Source organism: Vulpes lagopus, chromosome 5 (genome assembly GCF_018345385.1).
Source record: "Vulpes lagopus strain Blue_001 chromosome 5, ASM1834538v1, whole genome shotgun sequence".
Taxonomy (NCBI): Eukaryota; Metazoa; Chordata; class Mammalia; order Carnivora; family Canidae; genus Vulpes; species Vulpes lagopus.
Window position 1 is genome coordinate 63,904,877 of NC_054828.1, and position 27,228 is coordinate 63,932,104.

Genomic DNA, 27,228 nt, shown 5'->3' on the forward strand with positions numbered 1-27,228 from the left:
GTAAATTGTGACAGCCTGTTTTGAATAAATGTTGACTTAATGACTATTTAAAAAACAAATAAAGCTCTAAGTATTTCCACCTTATTAGAAAGTATTAAATGAGATACTGGTCTTTAGAGACACACAGCTAAAACTACCAACCCAGGAATCATAGTGATGTTATGAATTTATAACACATCCAAACTGGAGAACTGCCCTGTTTTATCCTATAACTTTAATTCTGTAATATTTCAAACTCTAGACTTCAACTGGCATTAACCCTGGGGAAAAAAAGAAGAAAAACCAATACATCAAATATGTGGAAATATTCTAATAAACCAACAGATTAAGAATGTCTGAAACTGAATGTGAAAAATCTGACCAAAAAAAAAGAAAAGAAAAAGAAAAAAAAAAAAGAAAAATCTGACCAATGGTTAACTTTAGGAAAACTGAAGGAATTATTAGAATAGGCAGCCTTACCACTACTTACTAGTATTCCCATTTTTTTAAGAATTTTTATTTTATTTTAAGTTATTTATGATAGTCACAGAGAGAGAGAGAGGCAGAGACACAGGCTGAGGGAGGAGAAGCAGGCTCCATGCACCAGGAGCCCGAAGTGGGATTCGATCCCGGGTCTCCAGGATCGCGCCCTGGGCCAAAGGAAGGCGCCAAACTGCTGCGCCACCCAGGGATCCCTAGTATTCCCATTTTTTAAAGTAATACCAAAAGAACCTCAAATGAAATCAGAGCATAAAATTAAGAGTTGGGGGTGGGGGAAGCCATGCAAAAGGAAAAGGTAGTTTAACTTTTGTTTCTTGAATGCATAAAGCAGACAGGTTGCTTAGAAGGTAACACTTTATGATCATTTCAACTAATTATGGGGGTTAATTTACTTTTCATTCAATAACAAGTGAAAAATACAATTTCTATAGCTAAAAGTTATCAAACTATTAAAACTATAACAGTATCTCTAGCTCTAACATGTTTCTAAGTTTTTAGAAAAAATTTTTTTAAATCACAAAGAAAAAGATGTTTAAAATTACAATAAAGATATTTGATGAAAATATGAAATGATTAATCTTTACATACATAAATATCTTTCATTAACACATCTTAATAGGTACAGACAAAAATTCACATGAGGGGAAACCCACTCTTGGAAATTTACCTTAAAGAAGTAATTCAAATGGAAAAATATATGTAGGAGGACACTCATAAGAGTACTAAAATACTGAAGACAATGTAAGTGTCCAACAAGAAACTAGTTCATTAAACTGCCGAATAGTCACAAAACATAGTGCATCCATTAAAATTTAAATTACAAAAATAAAAGAATAACATGAAAAATTCATATAATGTTTAGCTAAAAATACATATAATGTAGTATTTGGATAAAATGTGAAATCATGCATAATTAGAAATAAACAGAAAATAAAGAGTCTATTCTTGGGGTGTAACACTACCGGGGATTTAGTTTTTGAACTGCCATTGTCAATATAATAGTATTGTTAAAATAAATATATTTTTTCAAGTATTCTAGTTTTTCGGTAGCCTAAGTTCACAGGGCAAAGACTGAAAATCAAAAGAGAAAAATCATGGATAGAAGAAACCACTTTTATCACTCTACCTCTGTGTCGTTCATCTTCAGCAACCATCCTCTCAAAAACAACAGTAACAACTTGTCGCACGGTAGCAGCAGCTGTATTATTTGTAATATTATCTTTCGTGAAGTGTAGTCGAAAACAAAGAACAATTGCCTAAAGGAACAATTTTCATTTGGTGATAAAAGATTGAAGAACAGAATAACTATTTATTTTCTTTGATGTAACCCAAAACTAACTAATTTATGTTTGGCTATTCCAATCGTAGATCCTAAAAATTCCACCATCTTATATAATAAAACTAGTAAAATCCTTGGATTTTGAAGTAATTCAAACTCTCTGTAAATATACAACCACATAAAATTAGGTAAGATAATGTGAAATATGCCTTTCACAACTTGGTTCTTTTAGCATGTATATAAAAATGTGTTATGCTTTATTCTCCCAGAATGACTTGTTTTGCAAAAACCAAGGACTTAAAGGTTGTTATATCACTTAGTCATCTGGAGAAATATAAATATGCTAAGCATGTAAATGAATAAAGTACCCAAAGCAACTGAGAATAACGATACCTCCAAACCTATTTTTTTCTATTTCTGTCGGCTACTTTTCTCTTTTCATTTCCTATTTGTGACTAAGCCTATTAGCTATTCCCAATGGGCTCTGCTCAATTACCTAAACCTCATTTCCACTCTAATCTGGGAACAATAAGGCACCAGTGGTTTTTAACGTGCAATGTCCATTATCGTGACAGCCACAGGGAAGTTGCTTTTGGTACAAACAGTACAAGGCTTTCCTCTTTCAGCAAGCTCATTCTAATACTGTCTCAAAGCACTTATGAACTTTGACAACGGGTGTCCTACCTTAGAGAGTGACTCATCATGAACTACCGTATTGGTTGTTAAAAGAACAAGAACTGTTTGAAGTAGCTTAAGTTCTTCAAGACTGTTTTCCATTAGCTGCCAAAGCATATTAATTATATTTCCAGCTGCAGTCTGTAAAATAATTATTTGAATTACTGTCAGCAAATAAAATATAAGGTGTTTAGATCCCTAAATAAGATGTACAAATATTACCTTACCTGGAGAGAATTTCTCGATCATACTAACAAAACCCATGTTTCTAGATCTATACAGATCAAAACACATCTCTCAACTAATTTGAGATTTACAGCTAATTAATTTTCTTCTCAAAAAAAAATTTCTTTGAAACACACCATTTGAATATTTGCAAATAACTGCATCCAATACTAAGATACCTAGTCAGAAGTCAAAGCTCATTTCTACAATGTGGATATATTTCGTTCAGACATTTATAGACATATGCAAATTAATTGAGACTTCTCTGTTTCATATATTATTCCATTTACAATGTTACACAAAAACAAAATGTGATTCAAATTAACACATTTATAAAGTCAATTAAATCTGATATTGTTTAGAATGTTATATTAAAAGCAAATGAATTTATCATTTCTATTAAAGAACCTTATGGAGTACAAAGTTATGGTAACACCACTACATTTGAAAGCAGGATGCAGATTCATAGTGATTAAGTGTTTTTCCTTGTTTTATCATAATAATATTGGTTAGATACAAACAACTCAAATTAATGAACAAATTATCACTTCAGGTAATCTAGGAAAATCATTTTTTCTTCCTTTTAAAAAATTATAAATTATGTTCTCTTCAATGACACTGATCTGTACTACTGAATGGTGATTTCTTAATCATGACATGACAAAATGCACTTTTTCTTTATTCATTCATTATTCAGGAGTGTTTAATAGTGAGAAAATCTGGTGATTCAAGCACATAACCTGCTTTACATTAAATTATCAAGTATGCTTCATTCGTCCCTGATGAAAACTCTTGATTTGATTCTCAGGTGCACAATTGAGAAAAAATCTTCACATTACCTCAGACACGACTTCATGTGACATGAGTCTCTGAATGGCGGCCAAACATAGCTGAGTAATCTTTGGTTCCTTCGTTCCACAACCCATTAGAAATGGCTGAACAACCTCTGAGCTGTTCTCTTTCAAGGCTTTATTTAGAACACATATAAAATGAATTATTAAATCTAATTCATAAGTAGGAATACATTTTTGTATTTACAACTAGGATTAACAATCTTAATAAAAACCACTTTATGTGAATACTAAAATGGAAATCAAGTAGTAAGAGTTAAAATACTTTAGATGGATACTACAGACTCAATATCTAAACTACCCCCTTTGCTACAGCTTTCCCATGCTTTTTTCCTAGCCCTGACTCAGTTTTCCTCCATCTTTTGCTGTAAACTCTTTAGGGACAACTGCTCAGAAGTTCTCCTGCCTCAAAGAAGCACTCTATTTCTTCAACAGTGCAGAAGGGAAAATATGAAAAAGAATTCTTCTAGAGCAGAAAAAGTAATTAAAAATAGTATATACATCATCCCCATCACCCTTCTGAATGTTCGGAAGCTCCCTAGAATTTCATGACATGTCTTGAATTTATATAGTCCTAATTTCTTCAAGAAATAAACTCATTAAAAACAATAACATTACTCCTCTTATTACTAAAGCATTACTTTAAATTAATTGGAGGAACATGCTGCAATTCCAAATCTTAATTTAAACTCCTTCCACCAAGCCAATTCTTTTAGAAGTTTTAAGTAGCAACAAAAATGTAAAAAGTTGGAAAATGCACTAACTGTAGAATACCTGATTAAATTTATGAAATGAAATTAAATCACTAAGTATACACTTACTTAATGGCTATACAAAGATGAATAAGACAGGTTTGTCATCCTCAGAGAATTTAAATAGATAATATGGAATTCCAAGGAAAGAGAACATTAAATTTATGTGTTTGGTATATGGTTTTCAAAGGTACTACATCCATCAATTATTCTTTAAGACTTGTAATTAAGACATACAAATTTTAGTTTTAACATATTTTTCAAAAGAAATTGCTAGAAAGTCATCCATAATCACCATTAGAAATGTAAAACCAGTGTTAACATTAATTTCATCTTTTAAATTCCCAACTTTCTTTTCCAAAAGCTCCCTTTATAGTGTGCTAAATAAAGCCCACAATTTCCTACAGCATACTCTGCAAAGTCCCTCAGTATGCCGGGATAAATTACTGATTTAACATAGCTAAGAGATGGCAAATATGACTGGCAAAGAACAGTGTTTCCAAAAGGGCTCCCTGCCTTACTTATTTCTTTGTTTTCTTAAACATAAAAGTTTTGATTCAAACCCAGAGTCACATTTTCCATAACCATGTCTCAAAACATTTATATGAATGATTAACAAAGGACAGTAAAGCTCAAAAAAATACTATTCTGAAGCAGTAAATATCCTACCATATTCATTCCTGTCAGAATCCATGAAGTATGGCGCTAGCCCTAACTCTACTGAACGTGCCTTGTCATTAAATGCTGTTCAGGTAAACAAAAGTTTCCAACAGTAACAAGTTGCATTTATCATTTTTATGATGTTTACAGGTTTCTCATTTGAGTATCACAATAATCACAGAGTTTATATTATACAGCATGATTTGGCTCAAGTACACAGTAAGCGGTAAAGCCAGATTTTTAAAATAGGTCTTCTAACCCCTGGTTCGCTATTCTTCCCACAACATTATACTGCCACTCTTTAAGGTAAACAGCACTTAATGCAAATCTAAGTTAAAACTGTTAAAAGTATCTAAGAGGAACCAATGATCTGCACTGCTGTCTGCCTAAAGTCTTCAGAAAAATGAAAGAGACTGTTCTCAAAGGAGGAAAAAAATGTATTTTGACACACTCAAGTATCACACAGAAAAATCAGTGCCATACAATGCTTTCTAATCATTTAGAATTGTTCTTCACAATTTCATCCAACAAGGCCATTGTCATCTCCTGTTTCTTTGATAACAGCCATTCTGACAGGTGTAAAGCGACATCTCATTGTGGCTTTGAGGTGCATTTTCCTGATGATTAATGATGCTGAGTATCTTTTCATATACCTGTTGGCCATCTGTATGTCTCCCTTGGAAAAATGTCTACATAGATTTTCTGCCTATTTTATAATCAGATTGTTTAGGATGCCTCATTTTTTGAAAGAATACTTCATTACTGTCTCTGAGCTCATCTTCTAAGCCAATGTTACCCATTCCACACATACTGATGCTGGTGCTTTTTTGACCTTACCATAAAATGTCAACAGAAAATTTCTGTACAACAACTAGGGTGACATTTTAAATACCAATCAAACTTACGGGATAACAACAATGCATATAACTCAAATGATGTAATAATAAGAAGAAGAACCATAAACAAGTTCACTTATGCACCAAAAAAAGACACCTACATGTTACCTAGCCCACAATGATTCTAAGATGCCATCAATTGTAAGATGCATACCAATTTAAGGAATACTGAAATGTGAGAAATCTGTGCAGCTTAGAATGAATAAAATAAGGTGAATTTCAGTGAAATGTATACAGGTCAATCACAGTTACCCAAATGTCTCAAGTTAGGATAAATCAAAATAGTTTTAAAAATAATTTTTAGGGACACATGGGTGCCCTAGTCAAGCTTCCAACTCTTTAAAAATTTTATTTTACTGTAACTCAAAGGACTCAAACTTCTATCTCTTGCCTCCTTCACATTTTCTTTTGCTCCCAGTTTATATAAGAATATAATAATCAAAAAAGAAAGTTTCTATGTTATCCAGAATAATCAATAACAAAAAAGATACAATCTATTGATCTGTCATTTGAAGCACAGTGTGAAAACGAAAACATCTACCATATCTAGATCACGATGCAGTCAAATATAATATAATTTTTTAAAAGTTGGTTTTTTCTTCTTTTAAAAGTGACAGTAGTCTTAAACAGAAATTAATCTTGCTCTCCTAATTGAAGAGATAGGTGCTCTCTCTTTACACACAATAATTTTAATGATGTGCTACTTAAACGTAGCTTTATATAAAAACCCTCCTACGGACTTAGACTTTAGAAATCACACTGAGGAGAAAGCTGTGTAGCAATAAAGACTCTTGAGCTAACCATTTTTAGAAATCATTCCAGGAAAAAAGAGGAAAAGGTCAACTCTTTTTAATCAAAACTCTCTATTTCAATTTCCTTTAAAATATAAAGACAGGTTTTTAGGGGGTCAGAAAAAAAAGTTTACTTTTCTCCTTTTTTACCTAAGTTCTTTAATAAACATTACTCCTTTAATAGAATAACACTATGTTTGATAAATATATTTTATTTCCAAATTTTATAACTGTGAGATCAAATGATACACTTTCACACACCTGTAAGAGGTCCAGCAGGTCCCCATATCCTAGGGGTTTCCTTGCTCTGAGCAGTTTCACTGCATAATTGTAGTTTTTATCCTGGAAAGAAAGAATTAAACTAGGATACCCCACTATGAATCATATTAATGGGGATTAATAAAAGTTTCATTATGATAAATTTTAATGGTCATTAAATAACAAATTGTAATTCTTGTGAAAGAAATAAGATGTGATGTAGACATGATTACTATCCTCAAAACCCCTTAAAATTTAATTATGGAAAAGACTGATATTTCTAACAACAGTAAAAAAATATTTTTTAATGGTTCAAAGGTCTGAAAATACCTTAAATGACTCAAGAATAGGAGGAAAAATAAAATATGGTTTCATATTAAAAGCACATTATATGAAAAGGAAGGATTCTTCAACAAATGACACAAATACAGTTAGTAATTTTGCAAAAGAAAAAAATCTAGGTCCTCATGTCACTCCATATATTCTTAAGAAAAGAATTAAACAAACAAACATAAAAAAACTAAAAGAAAATAAAAATGACTATCTACTATGTGGAAGAAGGGCTTCCTAAGCGCAAAGCAACAAATGAGAAAAGTTACATTATGTAAAAATGAAAAACATCTAGATAAAAAATTAAATGAATTGTAGGAAATACAAACATGATGGGAAGTCAATACTTCTGTTATATAAACAGCTCAAATAATTTGATAAAACACAAAAATTCAAGGAATAAATGTAAAATGAAAAAAGAAATAATTTTATATATTCAGAGGAAAATGTTTAACATTTAAGAGAAATGTCAATTAAAATAAGAAGTCGTTTGCCTGTTCAAGTCCCAAAAAGATGTTTAAAAATAATTATCAGGCAAGAATATTATAAAACTATACCCACATATTGTTGGCAAAAGCACTATGGTAACAAATTCCAAGACCATGTTCATTCACTTTAATAATTTCATTTCTAGAAATTTATCTTAAAAAAATAATTCTGAATACTGAAACATGTCAAACATAAAGGAATGGTTTTAAAAACTATAAGCACCTGCTAAAATATTATGAAGCAATTTTTTAAAATTAGAAAAGATAGCATCAAGGAAAATATTTACAATATGATAAAAAAAAAAATACAAAGTAAATTTTTAAAAAGTTCTTTAAAAATCCAAGGAAAAAAGAAATAAGAAAACATTACAAAGTAGAGAAACTATGTGATTTCTCTGGCCCACTAAGTTAACTTGTGAGCATGGAATTAATTACAGCCCCCTCAGCCATTTAGCCTGAGTTACAGAAATAGCCTACCACAAGATCGCTACTTTACTGATGATATATTGAAATTTACTACTTCTACACTGCTGTAAGAATAGTTTACATAAAAACATTGAAATGAAAAAAAAAAAAAAGAAATGAATGTGCCACTGCCCTGATTCAAACTCTTCCATCAAGTAGCTCAGGAAATCACACAATGACATTACTTGAACAATGTATCCAAAATGACTGTTTTATAACTGATATAGTCAAGTGATCTGCTTTACCTTCTATTTCAACACCTTATTTGCCTGCTAACTCCTTTTTAAGCTTTGAAACTCAGCTCAGATTCCCAGACTGGGATGGGTGCCTTCTCTATAGTCCTATAATAAGCCTGTCTATACTTCCATCTTGGGATTTACCACAGTATTAAAATTCTCCATTTAGGGTCTCCTTCATTGTTATCTGGCTGATACAAACTAAGTATGACAAAATTCATCTACCTGAATCATCATAACATGTAAAATTATGGTAAAGACTGGGAAGTAGAAAAACACACTAGAGGTAGCACTAAGACTTAGTTGCATTTTGGAGCGACTCACTCACTATTAGCCTACATTTAATGAGGGCTTACTATTTCCTATGTAATGTGCTAACTACTAGCAATAGAAGGAAGAATAAGATACTGATCCTGACCTCAGGGAGTATGTCCTCTAGAAGAGAAAATTTCTGGCAAAGGACTTCAAAAGGCAAATGGAAGAGCAGGTAAGCTAAACAATGAACAGCAGACTCAAATGCATTTTCAAGTATACTTCCTATATTTCCATATAGATTATAAGTGAGTTACACTACTTATCTTTGTATCTCTTCTAGTGATGCTTACATAATTATTTCCTTATTAAGAACATATTTACAATATATTCTATAGATATTTGTAAAGTATCACAGGCATATGTATTGATAAGACAGAAGATACTAAATAAAATCAGCAGATAAATTACCTTTTAACATCAGAAAACAACTCCAAAGTATATTTACTCATTCTACTTAAAGACTTTTTAGTAATAAGACCGTGTTGATATGAAAAAGATAATGGAAACTGTGAGAAAAGAACACAAATCATACATAATGATTATCTATGTAGAAATTCTATATGTATATTGACAGTGGCTGAAAGCAGCCAAAGGTAGATGTAACCATTATGGCTTTGAATGGGTTAAATACACAATTTTAAGATATCACAACTTCATTGCTTTCTTCGTTTCAAATATTCAAAAAGCAGATTCTCTGTTTATGTAATTTTTGTATTAACACAAGCCTTCTCAGTCAACTTCAAGTATACTATAAGCTGGCTTAATAAAAACATTTTGTAATATATAGTAGTCAAGTGGAAGATTAAGGCATTTGGCCTTGTAAATGAAAAACTTCATGTTGCTATGTCTCATTTGCAGAGTTTTATCTTTAAAGAAAAAGGAAATTTTGAGATAATGATCTGTATATCTGAATCAATGCTGACATTACCTGGCATAGCATTCCCACTTATGTCAGCATTCATGACAGCAGTGAAAACAAAGAAAAATAAACATTAAAGGAGAATGCTTAAAAGAAGGGGAGATGTAAAGCAAAGATTTATTCTGCAGTGTAAATAGCCTTCCCTTGGAAATTAGATCTAAGAAAACTAGAGTTTGGCTAGAAATCTATACTGAATATCACTAGTCAGACTAGTTAATCCTACTTAAGGGTTCTGATTTTTATAGCACCCTTGATATTTTCTGAATATGTAGAGATATCTAAGAATTCAGTATTTCATTTCATTTGCAACTCCTCCACTGTTTGATATCTGTAACATTCATTACAGCACAAAAGTAGTAATCTAAAGTCTCTAGCTGTATAGAAAGTAAATACCTGTTAGGAAATTAAAATTTTTAAAAAGTTAACTACAAATTTTTCTTAGTATTAACTATAATTAGTTCAGAAACTATATATTAACAACTCTTTTCCTTGTTAAGACTCTTTGATTTTCAAGATGACAATGTTCTAAAAAGCTATAAATTTTATAAATTTTATATAGTATCAATTGCTATAGATACTTGGTAAAAAAACAATGTTAGGAAATAATTTAAGTGCTAATATAGCTCCTCAAGTACATGGCTCTGGGTGCTATGGATCTTAAAGCATGAACTATTTAATTGTAGGTGCATAAAGATATTTTCTAGATTGTTCTGAATAAAGCTAACTAAATTGAAATGAACAGCCCACCTAAATATTAAACTCATACTGACAAAGCAAAATTTTTCTTACTCGTTCTCAAGATTAACCAGTTACACATTTACTTTCATAAAGAATTCAGCACCACACAGTGATCCTTGGAAGAAATCAGTCTCTTTAGAAAATCTTCCATCAACTACAGACCCAATGAAAACTTCTACTGTTGGTGAATAACTAAGGACTTACCATGATATCAGCAATCATAGTAGCGAAAGTTAATATATTTGTAGTGATATTCTAATATGATTAGCTACCATAAAAATATCCAGATCTTAATTTATCTTTAAACATTAATTTCCTCACAGTAGCTAATCCACCCAACATGCATCTCCCACAACCCACTCACCCATTCTCCCAATCCAACCATACATACCTTAGTCTTTACCCACCACTTTCACTATACCCCTTCTCAAAAGGTACACAGAGCATTATTCAACACTGTGAATAATGTTCTTAAACTGTTTGGTGTTTCAACAGATTGTTCAAAATCAAAGAAGCCAATGAGAAACAGATGCAACACAGAAGAGCTCACCCTAAAGGCAAATGTCCAGCAAAGCCTGGCAAACCTAAGTGAAATACACCTCCCACCCTTAAACTGGCCCCCCCAAAAGTCTTCATTTCATTTTGTAATACTCTTTGAAATCCCACCAATCAGGGATTTTCTGGTATCATTTTTTAAAATACAAAGAGATTTATGAGAGCTCGAGAGATCCTTCACTATTTTGTGTAAATTAACAGGACTGCTTTTCTCCTATAACCGGCTGAGACCAATAGCACCATTAGAATGGAAATGCAGACTGAAGACCAGTGAAGTAAACAATGGTTAAGTATAAACACTTGGGAGGGAGGAGCTAGTGTGGAATCTTCGCAAAACCATGGCAGCACACTGTAGCAGTAACAACACGGGCTCTCAACAGCCCTGGATTTAAATCTAGTTCCACCACTTATCATGTGACCTTAGCCAAATAATTTAATCACTCTGCATCTCAATTTTCTCTACTACAAAATAAAAGTATTTCACTACAAGGTTGTCTTTTATTAGAGTGGTACAAATGTTTCACATGTAACAGATTCTCAGAAAATGCTACTTTCCTTTTCCATGTTCATTGTAGAGGCAAGAACAAAAAGGCACCAAAGAAAAGTAAGAAACAGACCATCAAAAAGTCTCAAAGCAGAACTCCTGAAATTCCTCCTTGAAAAGCAAATTCAATCAAAAAAATGAAAAAAATCTTTTTCCACCTCACTCCTTTCTTCACGCCCATACTGTCTTAGGCCTAGGATTCAACACTCATCAAGTACTACAAAATTTGTAATACTACACTATCACCTGTTCATATTATATTAAAGATAAAATAGATCTTGGAAGGTGGAAGGAGACCCAATCTTTCATTTCATTCAATACAACAAATATTAGCTGAATGCCTTTTATGGATAAGGTACATCTTAGGTGATTGACAAGACATGGAGGAGAATGGCAAGTCCTTGCCTGTAGGGAGTTAGTAGTTTTAACCTTTCTGATTTCAGAGATTTCATAACATTCAGCCTTGGCAAACCCAATTTCTGCATAAGTTACGGACTTTTACATGTTCTTTATCATTACAAACAGCATGCTAGGGTATAAAGGAGAGGCAACAGAAATCAAATGGCTGTTTTCTGTTCTTTTAAAGATTCTCCTTTTATTATTAGTGAAATTTTATTGTTGAATTTTAAGCAAAAAATTACCTGCCAAAATTTCGGTGTTTCGTGCAGCTATTGTTTTAACTTTTATTATTCCTGATTCAGCAGCCTGCAAAAATAAAAACAATTAGAACATAAAATTTACTATCAGCATGAATTATCTAGGGAAAGAAATCATACATGATTACTATTAGCTTTTTTATTTTTGAAACTTCAGATACTAAGACCTAGTAGTGCCATAAACATTAAATATAGTAAAATATGATCTGATTATTCACATGCAAAGTCAGCACTATAGCATGTTGCCTTTCTCTGCCTAGGGTACATCTAATCTCTCAGGAATTGAAATGTTCGTAAGATATAAAATAATCAAAACAAAGCCTAATTGAAAAAACTAGGTTTCTTTTCCCCATTTCGTACCTCCATCCCCATCATTTAAAAAATTGCAAAACACAAATGCAAAATCAAGTAAAACTGTTTTGGATTTGAACAGAATGAATAATCAAACACTTTGTTATTACTTTTAGTTTACATTTTTTCAAATACATATTAGATTTTCATAAGGTACTTAAAATACTGCATTATAAGTACATTTAGCTGGCAGCATTTGTAAGTTATATAGCATTTTACACCATGCTACAGAATTGTGCTGTCCAATACAGTAGCCACTGGCTAAATGTAGCAATTAAGCACTTTATATGACATCAGTCTGAACTGAGATGTACTCTACACAGTAGATTTTGAAGACTTAGTATGAAAAAGAAATATAAACTATCCCTTAAATATTTACATTGATTAAATATTGAAACAATACTTTGAATGTATTGGGTTAAATTATATATTATTAAAATTAAATGCCTATTTCTTTTTATTCTTAATGCATTCAAAATTATACATATGGTTTGCATTTGTGGTCCCCAGTATATTTCTATTGGACAATGTTGACATATAACACTGATATATAACTTCCACCATAGAAACTCAGAACATTTTTTATTATCAAGAAACATACCTATTTTATACTTATATTGGTCTCCATACTTCCAAAAATAATATGTAAATATTCATAAGTTATATGCCTAAGTTTTCCTATTAATTTGCTTGCTACTTACTCATTTATTTTGTTATCTTACTGCTTGCTAAGGGACAAGTGGTAGCAGGTTCTAAAGGTTTAAAATAATAATGGAAAAAATACCAATGTCTTGTGGGTTCTTAGTTTGAGAACGAGTGGATTAATGCATAAAATAAATACCACTACATATAGTACATGACCTTCGTCATTTTGTTGGTTTCCAAGCATGTGAAGCCCTTGCCTGTATCTGGAGATTTCCCAACTTCATGAGTTTTGATGCAATATAGAGCTTATCTTCCACTGTTAAAAATCGAAAATGCCAGATACTTGCTTTCTCACATGTTCTGGCAGCCGATTCTAATCCAAAAAGACACATCTACCAGGGATTATGAATATGGAGCAGAGTCAAGAGAAAATTCTTTCTGACGACAGCAACAGTGGAGGTAACATCTACTTCCCAAGGACAGTAAACAGCAGCAGAACCAGTGGCAGCATAGAGGGGCCAGGGCTATATCTGAGGTATCCAGTCACTTGTTCAGCAGAGAACAGCAGGTTCTAGCTGTTTAGCTTCCCTTTGTTTCTATACTTTTTCTAAAGCTGGCTCTATCCAGCCTTCTACCAATTATGTGATATATATATATATATATATATATATATATATATATATACACACACACACTTCATTTCTGCTTAAATCAGCTAGAATCAGCTTCCACTGCTCAAAACTAAGAAGCCTAATAGATACACTAGGACTTCCTTCTACAACTTTAAGAAATAGAAATGTCCCAAATAAAATGACTACAAGCAGAAATATAATCAAATTCTTCAGGGAAAGATTACTGATTTTCTAATTATTTGGGACAGTGCATATCAGAAACACCAGAGGCTTTAAAAAAAAATCCTGATGCCCAGGTTGCAACACATTCCAAGGAATGCCAGGGGGAGTTATAGGCATCAGCATTTTTTTCAAATCTTTAGGTGAGTCCAAAATGCAGCAAAATCTAGGAGATGATTGCAATAATGTATGCAAAAAAAGGTGGTGGATAGGCCCAAGGTGATAGTAATTGAGACAGTAAGAAGTGGTCAGATTCCAGATACACTCTGAGGACATACAAACCGTACCAAATTTACAATAAAAATTTAAATAAAGAAAAACAAAATCAACAAAAATCAATAACACTGAAAACATTATATATACTTTGTAATACTCACAACAACCCATCTCAAACTCTGTTGGGTAAATTTTTTACAGAGCCACATTGTCATCACTGAGATTACTTCTACCACCATTTTCAAGCTTTTCCCTTCTTCACTATGACTCTTTGTACCCTGTATGTGCTAAAATTCACTATTTTTTTTCTGCTTCAGCATCAACAAAAATTAGTCTACTGAACCATCAAAAATACCAATGTCATCTGTACTGACTCTGAATTCTAGCCACTCTGACCTTCTTAACAGTTTCTAAAATCAGTCCTACAGCATGTTAGATACCAGATGTCAGTAAAAAATTTCAAGTTTGCCAGACACTATTTTGATTCCCTGAGATAGTCTACCCATGTCTGTGTCAGAGATAAACTTAAAGATATATAAATAAGTTATAAAAAATAAAAAATGCTTAACAATTATTTTCACACATCCACATTAAGGAAAAGGATTAAGAAGTGGGTTTTTTAAGTACAATAGTGCCAAAGTACTGTTTTAAAAGATATATAAACCAGTATTTTCATTCCTAAGCGCAAAAAACAATCACCAAAAGGACTATTTTTTGCCTTAGATATAAACAGATCTCACAGTTCCCCATTCTTTACATGCAGGTTTCTATTCTCCAACTTTGAAAATGTTAACATCTTACTTATTCTCTAGGCATTCTGTGTTGCTGGAAAGTTTCACTATCAATGTTTATTGACCACATTTGTATACCAGGTTCCTCCTAACCACCGCAGTCTTACTTCATACACAGGCCTAGCTACAACTTCAAGAGTGTTTTTTATAAATGGAAGTACTCAGACTCAGATTGCCTTTATGTATCAAGGATAGTCTTTGTGAAAAAGAGTCTTTTACTTCTTACTTTAAAAGTATCCTCTACTCTGATCAGGTATCTTGTATATCCATAAGGGAACTACTCAATTATAAACATAGTTATTTTTTTCCTGAATTGGCTCTCATGCATAAAAGATTTTATGTTTTAAAGTTGCCACTTCGGGGACAGCCCGGGTGGCTCAACACTGCCTGCAGCCCAGGGTGTGATCCTGGAGTCCAGGGATCAAGTCCCACCTCCGGCTCCCTGCATGGGGCCTGCTTCTCCATCTGCCTGTGTCTGCCCCTCTCTCTCGGTGTGTCTCATGAATAAATAACTAAAATCTATAAATAAATAAATAAATAAATAAATAAATAAATAAATAAATAAATAAATAAAGTTGCCATTTCTGTGGACTTGGACAGAGATAATAGGTTAAGGTGGGTAGTCTGATATCTCTATTCCTGAGTTAGGAAAGAAAAAAAGAACACCAAAATTAAATACACTGTAGTATTTAATACTTTTTACTCTTAAAATTAATTTCTCTCAAGAAATTCTTTTTTCAATATTCTTTGCTTACTCACATAGACATACTCACCAGGGACTTTGGCACAGAAAAACAGAGACGAGAGAATGTGGACTCCTCTTCCAAGACTATCCAGAATATCTTTGGCCTCATTTCTCATTCAATAAACTCTTTCCAGCCAATCTCATAATTCCATGGTTTCAATTACTTTCTAAATGCTGAAGACTCCTAAATTATATTCCTGTTTCTCACTTGTCTCTTAAACTACAGGACTTATTAAACTAAATGTTTAAAAAGCACCTTAAATTCTAGATGTTCAAAATAGGTGTCATCACGTCACGCCCTCCACAAACTTCTACTTCAGCCCCAGAAAAACTTGTTTCTCCTTCCTATAATCTCTATTTTTCTAAACAGCAGCAGTATCCATTCTGTCACTGACTTGACATCTGGGGTTTCTCCCTCACCCCACAAATATGATCAACCACAAAGACTATGTAGTGAGTATATCTTATATTCTTCTCAAACCCCACTTATGTACCTTAAACCAAACTTCTCATAATCAGCCTAAGCTAATAGATTTCTCTACTTATAATCTTGGCCTCCATTCCTCCACTGTCTCAAATTTTCAATGGTTTTCCAGTGCCAATCCCTAGTAGTGTTTCTCAAAACTGAGTAGTGTAAGAACATGCTTTAAGAAAGAAAAAAAAAATCTCATAGACCTACCCAGTTACTGACAAATGTAAGTAGGTATGAATCAAATTAGGAATTCCTTATTTTACAGCTCTTAAATCATAAAATCAACAAATTCTTAAGTTATAGATGAACCCAAATTAACACTCATTTAATGTGTCAAATTATGCTTTGCTGAAATTAAACAACTGCTGACAACACAAGGATAGCAGCAGATTTATGGAGGAGGCTTTCCTGATTTGGTTACTCTTATAATACCAAAAGCAGTGACAAATAATTTCTCCTATCAAGTTTTTCTGTGGCAACTATCAAAACACCTTTCCACTTTTGTGGGCTGTCTATAGCTTGTACCCGTAATACTTTTCCCGTTCATCTTATTACATGTCTGTTCTTCCATTTTAGCTATAAGCCCTATAAGGACAAGAAATACATTCGATCCATCCCTCCGTATTACTAATGCCTAACACAGTGCCTGGCATACAGAGTTACATAAAAAAAAAATGTTTCTAAATAAAAACATGATAAGTTCTAAGTAAGGGCACCTGAGTGGCTCAGTGGTTAAGTGTCTGCCTTTGGCTCAGGTCATGATCCTGGGTTCCTGGGATTGAATTCCACATTGGGCTCCCAGTAGGGAGCCTGCTTCTCCCTCTGCCTATTGCCTCTGCCTCTCTTTCTCTGTCTCTCATGAATAAATAAATAAAATCCTTAAAAAAAAAAAAAAATCTCTGACTAAAAACAAAAAAACCTCTAGCTTCTAGGAAAGAAAAAAAAATTTAACACATCAAATAAAAGACTGAAATGCAGATTACATGTAGATAGCTATATATTATATATATATATATATATATACACACACACATATATATGGCATGCCTATATATATATATTATCTCTTTCCTTTCCTTTTAAAAACTGTAATCTTCAACAAGTAACTAATTAGTACCTCCTAGATATTACAAATGCTTTGCATTATGGTGAACTCAGAAGGATAAACAAGATGCAAAACTGACCCTTAAAGTGCTATTAGACAAAACAAAAACAAAACAAAACACAAATTAAAAAAACAAACCTAAACTAAGTATAACAGAAGATAAGATATAAGAGTTATAAGGAAATAGGGCAGCCCGGGTGGTTCAGTGGTTTAGTGCTGCCTTCATTCCGGGGCGTGATCCTGGAGACCCAGGATCAAGTCCCATGTTGGGCTCCCTGCATGGAGCCTGCTTCTCCCTCTGCCTGCGTCTCTGCCTCTCTCTCTCTCTCTCTCTCTCTCTCTCTGTCTGTGTCTCTCATGAATAAATAAATAAAATATTTTTTTTAAAAAAGAGTTATAAGGAAATAACTTATATATAAGTTTAAATGAAAATTAAGAAAATTAGGGCAGCCTGGGTGGCTCAGCAGTTTAGCACTGCCTTCAGCCCAGGGCCTGATCCTGGAGACTCAGGATCGAGTCCCCCATCAGGTTCCCTGCGTGGAGCCTGCTTCTCCCTCTGCCTGTGTCTCTGCCTCTCTCTCTCCCTGTGTCTCTCATGAATAAATAAATAAAATATTAAAAAAAAAAAGAAAGAAAGAAAATTAAGAGGAAAACCTATTAGCTTGAAAATCCTGGGCAGAAGCTCTAACAGTTTTTGCTCTAGCAACTACTAGTTCCGGGCACACAGTAGGTACTCAAAATCTATTTTATGAATGAAGGGAATGAGAGAAGAAATTAGAAAATTATCTGGGGGCACCTGGGTGGCACAGTTGGGCATCCAACCCTTGGTTTCAGCTCAAGTCATGATCTCAGGGTAGTGCTCTCAGGGTTGTGGGATCGAACCTTCCATCAGGCTCCACGCTCAGCAAAGTCGGCTTGAGATTCTCTCTCCCTCTGCCCCTTCCCTCGGCATGCTTGGTCTCTCTCGCTCGCTCTCTTTCTCTCTCAAATAAATAAATCTTTTTTTTAAAGAAGAAAATTATCTTTAAAGTTGATTCATTCATGCAAAAAATGGATGAGCAACATTTACAGTGGGATTAAATGAAAGGCAAGATTTTAATTTAAAAAGATAGGAATGACATATCAAATAAAGGGCTAGTAAAAAATACAAATAAAAAAATAAAGGGCTAGTATCCAATATCTATAAAGAACTTATTAAACTCAATAGCAAAGAAACAAACAATCCAAACATGAAATGGGCAAAAGACATGAACAGAAATTTCACCAAAGAAGACATACACATGGCCAACATGCACATGAGAAAATGCTCTGCATCTCTTGCCATCAGGGAAATACAAATAAAAAAAACCACAATGAGATACCACCTCACACCAGTGAGAATGGGGAAAATTAACAAGACAGGAAACAACAAATGTTGGAGAGGATGTGGAGAAAGGGGAACCCTCTTGCACTGTTGGTGGGAATGTGAACTGGTGCAACCAGTCTGGAAAAACTGTGTGGAGGTTCCTCAATGAGTTAAAATAGAGCTACCCTGCAACCCAGCAATTGCACTGCTGGGGATTTATCCCAAAGATACAGATACAGTGAAAGACCAAGACATCTGCACCCCAATGTTTATAGCAGCAATGTCCACAATAGCCTAACTGTGGAAGGAGCCTCAGTGTCCATCAAAAGATGATGGATAAAGATGTGGTCTATGTATACAATGGAGTATTACTCAGCCATTAGAAACCCACCATTTGTTTCAACGTGGATGGAACTGGAGGGTATTATGCTGAGTGAAGTCAGTCAATCAGAGAAGGACAAACATTATATGGTTTCACTCATACGGGGAATATAAAAAATAGTGAAAGGGATTAAAGGGTAAAGGAGAGAAAATGAGTGGGAAAAATTAGAGAGAGAGACAAACCATGAGACTCCTAACTCTGGGAAACAAACAAGAGGTAGTAGAAGGGGAGGTGGGTGGGGGGATGGGGTGACTGGGTGACGGGCACTGAGGGGGGGCATTTGACGGGATGAGCACTGGGTGTTATGCTATTTGTTGGCAAATCAAACTCCAATAAAAAATATACAAAAAAATAAAAATAAAAAGGTAGGAGAAGGTGATTCTGGACCAACAAAAGGAAACTCAGAAACAAAGAAGAGGGAAACAGTACCACATATTTGGAGCATGAATAGCAGGCAATATATCTCAACTGAAGTAGGAAGGCATGTAAAAAAAAAGTTGAGGGTGATGAAGCTAGAAAAGAAGGTTAGGACAATCAAGGAGGGTCTTAAATGCTATGGTAAGGGATCCTTTAAGGACAGAGGGTTACTGAGCTGCTTAAATATATTAAGCTAGTGGTTACACGTAGAATGGTTTATCTTTAGCGTCATTAATACATATTAAAGGCCAGGCATTTGAAACCTGGAACTAAAGTAATAACTGAGAAAACAGAAAAAAAGAAGAGGTATGTTGGAAATTACAGAGTGGGAAGGAACAGCTGACGATGAATAAAGACAGCTGAGGGGGAGAAGATAGCCAAATGTGACTAAGGTAAGCAACAGTGATAAATGCCACCACAAAAAAAGTGAACTAAGCGAAAGGGCAAGTTTTGAGACCAGTAAGTTCAATTACAAGAAGTCCTATGTCAAGCGTGGGAAAGATACTCTTGGTAGATGTGTTCAACAGACAGCTGGAAACACAGGTCTACACTCATTAAAGACAGCAGAGTCTACACAAATTTCGGAGTCATCAGTACTGAGGTAAGACCAGGAGCAGGGGAGTAAGTAGATGACTGTGCTAAAGGAATAAACATGGAGAAGAGGCCTGAAAACAGAACTCAGGACACACATAAATACACAAAAGCAGACAGAATACTGAAAGAGTGAGGAGAAACAGGAAAGTAGAGTGCTACAAACTTCAAAATGAGAAAACTGCAATGTGGAAAGAATGATGAATAGTAAAAAATAACCAAGCAAGGAGAAGAATGGGAACAATGATAAGAACAAGTATGTTTTAAAGGCATTTTGCAGTATGATATAATGGAGAGAAGCTGCAGATGGATGCACAGGGATTCACAACCCAGTTCTTTCACTTTCTAGCTTTACTAATTTATGCAAGTTACTGAACCAAGAAAAAAAAACAATAATTTCCTCATCTGTAAAATTAAGATAGCATCTTGTATTAATAGAGTCAATGGATGCAAAGTCCCTAGCCTAATGGAAAGACAATAGTTTATCAACCCTGAGTTAACTTCATAAAGATAAAGGCAGTCTCTCCTTCATTTTTGTATTTCCCACCATGCTTTACACTTAAGACACTAATAAATTCCTTTTAAACTTTAACAGTGAGAGCAAAACCCAGCGTTTTGTAGATGACTGAAAATATGCTCTATTTATATACAAGAAAAAAGGAAAATAATTCCATTTTTGAAGTATATCTTCCTTTCTGGTTTATAAGCCAGAACAATGTCTTTTACTTCTTCTGTATCACTAAAGCACAGAGCTAAGATAACCAATACGTTTTCACTGCTCTTTGCTCTCATTCATTTTCTTTATAAAAGTAAAAATAGGGATCCCTGGGTGGCGCAGCGGTTTGGCGCCTGCCTTTGGCCCAGGGCGCGATCCTGGAGACCCGGGATCGAATCCCACGTCGGGATCCAGGTGCATGGAGCCTGCTTCTCCCTCTGCCTGTGCCTCTGCCTCTCTCTCTATCTCTCTGTGACTATCATAAATAAATAAAAAAAAATATTAAAAAAAAAAAAAGAGAGAGAGAGAGAGAGAGAGAACTTTTGCTTTTTAAGACAAAAATCCCTGCTATCCAACTCTTATCAAGCCCAAATACACAAGAGGAAACAAAGTACACAGCATGGAAGACTACTTGCACTCTTTTATTATTTATATCCTTACTGATTTCACTTTATTAAAAAAGAAAAAAAATCCGTTCAAAACCCTAATTCTAATTCTGACCACCTCAACTCAAATGATCTTCATTCTCTTCCTCTTGTACTACCCATTGCCTGGACTTCATCATCCTCTAGGGCAGCATACTTTGGCAATCCAAAATTCAACATTCTCTTACTGTCCCAATCTTTATCCTTCTAGCTCTCCCACTCCTTAACTCCACTGCACTTTGATTAAATTGATGCTGCTAGTTCCTTCTCCCTTCCATCTTCTTCCAATCAATCAAAGTTTTGTTGGATTTCCTTCTTTAGTAACGCAACATAGATCTCACCATCTATCATCATTTCAATCACTTTTCTTGCCAACAGTCTAAAGTGTCCCAAATCAACTTCTCCTCCACTTCTCGAATGTGATCTACTGCTCCCCTCAAACTTTCTATCCTTCACCCCTTACATCACTAATTTCTCCTAGCAATAAGCTTGTTCCCTACCTTAGCAAGAATGGAGGCTACAACTTTCTATCTCTCCACAATGTCCCTTCCTCCTTCAAATTGATCACATTCAAACTCATGGTTTTTTTTTCTTCCTGTCAGAAGAAAATATGTTCCTTCTCAGACTGAAAGCCAATTCATTCACTTACACCCTTGAAACTCCAGCTTTCTCAGGGTCTTTGCTCTGCAAGTATTCCCTTTCTCTCCCATATCCTTAATCTTAGTTGGCCAGTTGCCTCTTTTTCTTTATTACTGCTATTTCCCAAAGTTCCTTCTTTGACTCTGATATTCTCATTCTATACACTCTTCCAGAACTGTCTACTAGTCCTTTGGTTTCTATTATCATGTATAAACCAATATTACTAAATCTGAAATTATAGACCTTCCCCCTTAAGAATCAAACCATCATTTTCAAACATGTATAGTCAGTTCCACTTGAATGTCACAGATAAGTCTTAAACTTACTATATTCAGGACTACTCACTTTGCCCCAAAACATCACCTCCTCTTAGGTTCCTTCTCTTAGTGATCTATCCAGTTTCCCACGCCAGAACCCGGGCGCATCACAGAGTTCTCTCTCTACCTTTATAAAAGGTGACTATGCTCTGGTAATTTTACCTGCTAAGTCTCTTTTTATCATGCTCTCTCTTTCATACATGCCCACCACAATGCAAGCAACCTCCTGTCTTCCACTACTGCTACCATCATGCAGGCAATCATCATCCATCTTTAAAATTTGCTCTCCTTGCCTCAGTCTCAGTCCCCTCTAATTCTTCCCACCAATACTGTTATAAAAGTGTTACTACGTATGAACTTGATCATATTATTCCCCCACTTAAAAAGCTTTAATGGTTTCCAATTACCTTCAACATGAAATTTGACATGGAATATAAAAATACACGATTTCCTCTGTCTGGAACAACCTCCTTCCCTTCTTCTGTTGGCTAGCTTCTATTCATCCTACTCAGCTCAACTCAAGAATTACAAATTCTCCCTGACCATACTTCCAAGCTCAGTTAGATCCCCCTCATTTGTTTCCAGAGTAATGCCTGCAAACAGAAAATGACCAAAATGTTTTATTCATTAAGTAGATAAACATAAAGCTTCAGAGATTACTGCCTCTTAAGGCACTGAATTTCAATTACACAAATATGATATGATTTTTAAGGCAAAGAAAAAAAATGTTTCATACAAATATTCCCTGACAAATTAGCTAGCACACTTGTGCTAAAAAAGTTACACTGCTGAAGCATTAAGATCTGCATTTGAGGACTAAGAAAAATTAGCAGGAAAACAAGGAGAAGGAATGTATTGCTGTTATTATTGAATTACTACTTTTATTTTAAAATGACAATGAAATTATAGCCACTATTAAAACGATTTAATATGCAAAGGCTAGATTTATAAATGAAAACAATTAAGATGCAGAAAACTGTGTAGAAAATCCAAAGATAGGAAGTAAATATCAATAAATAAGGCACTATCCTTTACCAATATTCTTTTCTTCTGTAACCACCATGATCAAAAAAGTAGAAATCACTAGAAACTTAGAGACTAAATACAGAAGGTATCATTTCTTTCTACCTAGTTTAAAAGGTACTGGGGAGGGGGGGGACATCTGGGTGGCTCGGCAGTTTGGTGCCTGCCTTGGGCTCAGGGCATGATCCTGGAGACCCGGGATCGAGTCCCACATTGGGCTCGCTGCATGGAGCCTCCTACTTCTCCCTCTGCCTGTGTCTCTGCCTCTCTCATGAATAAATTAAATAAATAAATGAATGAATGAATGAATGAATGGTACTGGGGAAGGAAACTTCCCTTCCAAAGGAATATATGCGTTTACCACTGTATTGCACTGAGTTCTTGAGTACCCTTAGTAGTTCAGAATAAGTATTTTTCAAGTAGTAACTGTGAAGATATAAACCAGTACACAGGAAAAGCTTCTTTTACTTAGAAAAGCTTTGCCTTAAGGTCTACCAAGCACCATCCTCTCCCCATCCCCCAAATATATAAAACTAAAAATGTACCAATTCCTCAGAGACAGAAGCCAAAATCTGGCACTGCTATTAATTCACCAGGAAAAAAATTAATCAAAATATTTCTTGAAAGCCAAGTGTGCCTCCTAAAAAAATTGGTCTTACTAAATTACTGCATTCTTGTTTTAAACTTGACACAGTAATGGTGGTTATTTTCCAATTCTTAAAGTGGGCTCCTAAACATATTAGAAGTGCCACTGGCACTTACATTCAACAAAGTCTTACAGAGTAAGAATTCCTACTGTGTAGGAAATTACGTATCACAGATAATCACACCAAGAATTATTTTTGCCACTATCTCAAACAGTAGGTGCAATCAGTAAGTAATTTGGCCTATGTTCAAGTAGAAAAGCTAATGAGCTTTATCAAAAGTTCCTAGATTAGATGGACTGAGTTCTAGAACTTTGTAAGTTACCTATTTGGAATTCTGAATGCATTTTCCAAAAGAAATAATTTAATAAATATGAATGAAATTCTCAAGCAAATCCACAAAGGCTCTTATGTGTAATATAGAGAAATTCAAGTCTCTATATAAAGTATAAGAGCTGGGAGCAGTCGGTTCTATAAATTATTGTTAAAATTACAAAGTGGATTTGAGACTTTATAAACAAGCATTTCTCTTACAATTAGAACAGCCTCTAAAGTTCTTTAAAGCTGCTTAATTCTTTAAAATTCCTTATTATAACATTTCAACATAAGGGGATATGGAGAAAATCATGAAAATCTATACCACAAGTTTTTGAGGACCTAAAATAAAACATGTTATGATAGTCATCTTTCCAAAAGTGGCACATCAGTTCTTCACTATTGGGTAATATTTACTTATCTTATTAAAGAAATACTCGATGGAGATTGTTTAAGACTGATGAAACCAGTACAGAAAAGTTAAGGTTCCCTGAAGCCTAAAATCCAAACTTTATTGGATAAGTTTTAATTACAAAGTCTTAATAAATTAACAAGGCAAAACATTTAAATTAGCATGAAAACGAGGAGCCCGGGTGGCTCAGCGGTTTAGCGCCTGCCTTTGGCCCAGGGTGTGATCCTGGAGACTGGGGATCAAGTCCCATATCAGGCTCCCCGCATGGAGCCTGCTTCTCCCTCTGCCTGTGTCTCTGCCTCTCTCTGTGTCTCTCATGAGTAAATGGATGAAATCTTAAAAAAAAAAAAAAAAAAAATCCCTTAGTGAACTTTTGGTGAAACATAAATTAGTAAATGAAACTGCTGGTATACCAAACTACCTTAAATAGGAATAAAAATGAATGCTTTTACAAATATATCACTGAAATATCTTATAAGAAAGGAAAATGAGAGGCGTTTTTAAAAAGCTTATGAGAAATAAAATGACACCTTAAGAAAAAAGGTCGAGAGTGATTAAATTAAAATTTCTAATTCGGAGAATTTATATATATTACTAAAGGCTATTTATTTACCTAAGATTTTTACTTATTTATTCATGAGAGACACACAGAGAGAGAGGGACAGAGACACAGGCAGAGGGAGAAGCAGGCTCCATGCAGGGAGCCCGATTCGGGGCTCAATCCCGGGTCTCCAGGATCATGCCCTGGGCCGAAAGTGGCGCTAAACAGCTGAGCCACCCAGGCTGCCCTGGAAGCGAGTAATACGAGTTTTACTCTGACACTTTCCCATCCTGATCTAATAAATCCAACCTTTGACTCTATTTACATATGAAAGAAAACTGAAGCTCCAAGAGGTTCACGTGTACCGAATCTAACTTCAAACCCCAGCTTCCCCTTACAGCACCGCCGACGGCACAGCACGATCACTGTGGGCCTCCAATATTCATCCTAAAGTCGGCCGGCTGCATCATCTAATACTTCACGGTGCTGACCCGGAGTGCAAGCTGCCTAAGGAGGGAAAAACCACTTCCCGGGGAGTGACACGTCCTACACGCGTCAGGAGCGCAGGGATTTTTACGACAGCGACCGGTGAATGGTTTTTAGAGGCAACAGCACCACCTAAGTCTTTCAGCTCGGGGTTGGCTAGTTTCAAGTTCGAAAAAGGCCAGGAGGGGCGGCCCGGGGGCTCAGCGGTTCAGTCCAGGGCGTGACCCCGGGTCCCGGGATCGAGTCCCGCGTCGGGCTCCCTGCATGGAGCCTGCTTCTCCCTCTGCCTGCGTCTCTGCCTCTCTCTGCCTCTCTCTGTCTGTGTCTATGAATAAATAAATATTAAAAAAAAAAAAGAAAAGAAAGAAAGAAAAAGGCCAGGAGAGGCCGGCTGAGTTACGGGAGCCGCCTCACTTCGCCGAGCTCGCTGCTAAGGGCGGAGCACAGGGTTCGGGAAAATCCGAGCGCCCCAGACGTCTTCCAACCCGAGCGTAAGTAAAAGGCGCCCGCGGAGCAGAGCAGCCAGCGCCTCGCAGACCCGGGACGCCGCGGCCGAGCGGAGACCAGCCGGGCGCCGGCAGGGAGGCGCCGCGCGCCGGCACCCCGGGGCCCGCCCGCCCGCCCGCCCGCGACCCTCTCCCGGCGTCGCCCCGGCTCACCTCTTTGACAGGTGGGAATTTCTTCTTGCACTCCAGGGACAAGGCCCGCAAATCGCTCTGCATGTTCTCCAGCAGCTTCTTCACTGCCTCCGGGCTGCTGGTGCCGGACATGGTCCACAGAGCTACGGGCCGGCCGCGGAGAGGCGCGAGCGAGCTGCAGCACCGTCAGCTCCTCGGGGCGGCCCTCCCGCAGCCCGCCTCCGGGGCTCGGCGGGGCTCGGCGGGGCTCGGCGGGGCCTGGGCGGCGAACCCGCGGCGAACCCGCGGCGAGCCCGGGCGCCCCCCGCAGCCTCCTCGCAACGCTCGCGGCTCCTCCCCGCGTCGCCCCCCGCGGTCGCGCCGCCCCGCCCCGCTAGACGCCGCCGAGCCCACCGGCGGCCAGGTGCCTCCCGCTGTCGCGGGGTCCGGCCGCTCGGCGCGTCGCCCACCAGCCCGGCAGAAGCTTCAGCGCCGGCTCCCCGGACCCTCCAGACGCGCCGACGCCATTAGCAGACTCGCCCACAATCCCGCGCGCGGCCGGGACACGTCAGCCGCACTTCCGGGCACCGCGTCCACCGCCCCCGCCGCGGCCAACGGGGGGCGGTGAGCCGCAGGGGGCGTGGCCGGGGGCGTGGCCGGGTGGCCGGGGGCGTGGCCTGCCCGCTCCGGGCCGGGGGCGCCGCTTTCCCCCGCGGTGGCTGGAGCCGCTCTTTGGCTCGTCTAAATTTGCCTTTTTTTTTTTTTTTTTTAGGTGACAGTTCTGTGAACGGAGCCACGTACGTAATAAGTCTTAGCGTCTGCTTGTGTCTAGGGGCATCTCGGTGTAAACAGCTTGCTTCCTCTGGATTCGTCGCCCTGGGTCGCCCTCCCCGGGTCTGCAGCGCGAGGCCGGGCCTGCCTCCCGGGACTTTCTTCCCTGCTCAGCGTCTACGCTGCAGCTGCTCCGGAGCCGAATGGGGCACACGGGGGCGCTTCCCGCCGAGCACTCACCTGTTTCCCCGGTCCGTAAGATGGGAGGTACAACTACCCTTTGTTGCAGACCCCCCGCC

The 27,228-nt window shown here is 36.5% G+C and overlaps 1 protein-coding gene across 4 annotated transcripts in view; it reads right to left on the bottom strand.

Moving 5' to 3' along the window:
* The window catches only part of MON2 (MON2 homolog, regulator of endosome-to-Golgi trafficking), a 103,893-nt gene extending 77,169 nt beyond the window's left edge, over positions 1-26,724 (bottom strand). The window contains exons 1-5 of one of the 4 annotated variants that reach the window (XM_041754801.1): positions 26,201-26,724; positions 12,099-12,162; positions 3,499-3,626; positions 2,444-2,575; positions 1,607-1,736 (exon numbers count right to left, since the gene is read on the bottom strand). In XM_041754801.1, the coding sequence (XP_041610735.1) occupies positions 1,607-1,736; positions 2,444-2,575; positions 3,499-3,626; positions 12,099-12,162; positions 26,201-26,311 (565 nt within the window). In that variant the 5' untranslated portion in view covers positions 26,312-26,724. Of the gene's footprint in view, positions 1-1,606; positions 1,737-2,443; positions 2,576-3,498; positions 3,627-6,870; positions 6,952-12,098; positions 12,163-22,527; positions 22,690-26,200 lie in introns of those variants that run through there. The other 3 variants (XM_041754802.1, XM_041754803.1, XM_041754804.1) reach the window with 3 other exon arrangements.
* Between the last annotated feature and the right edge of the window lie 504 nt (positions 26,725-27,228).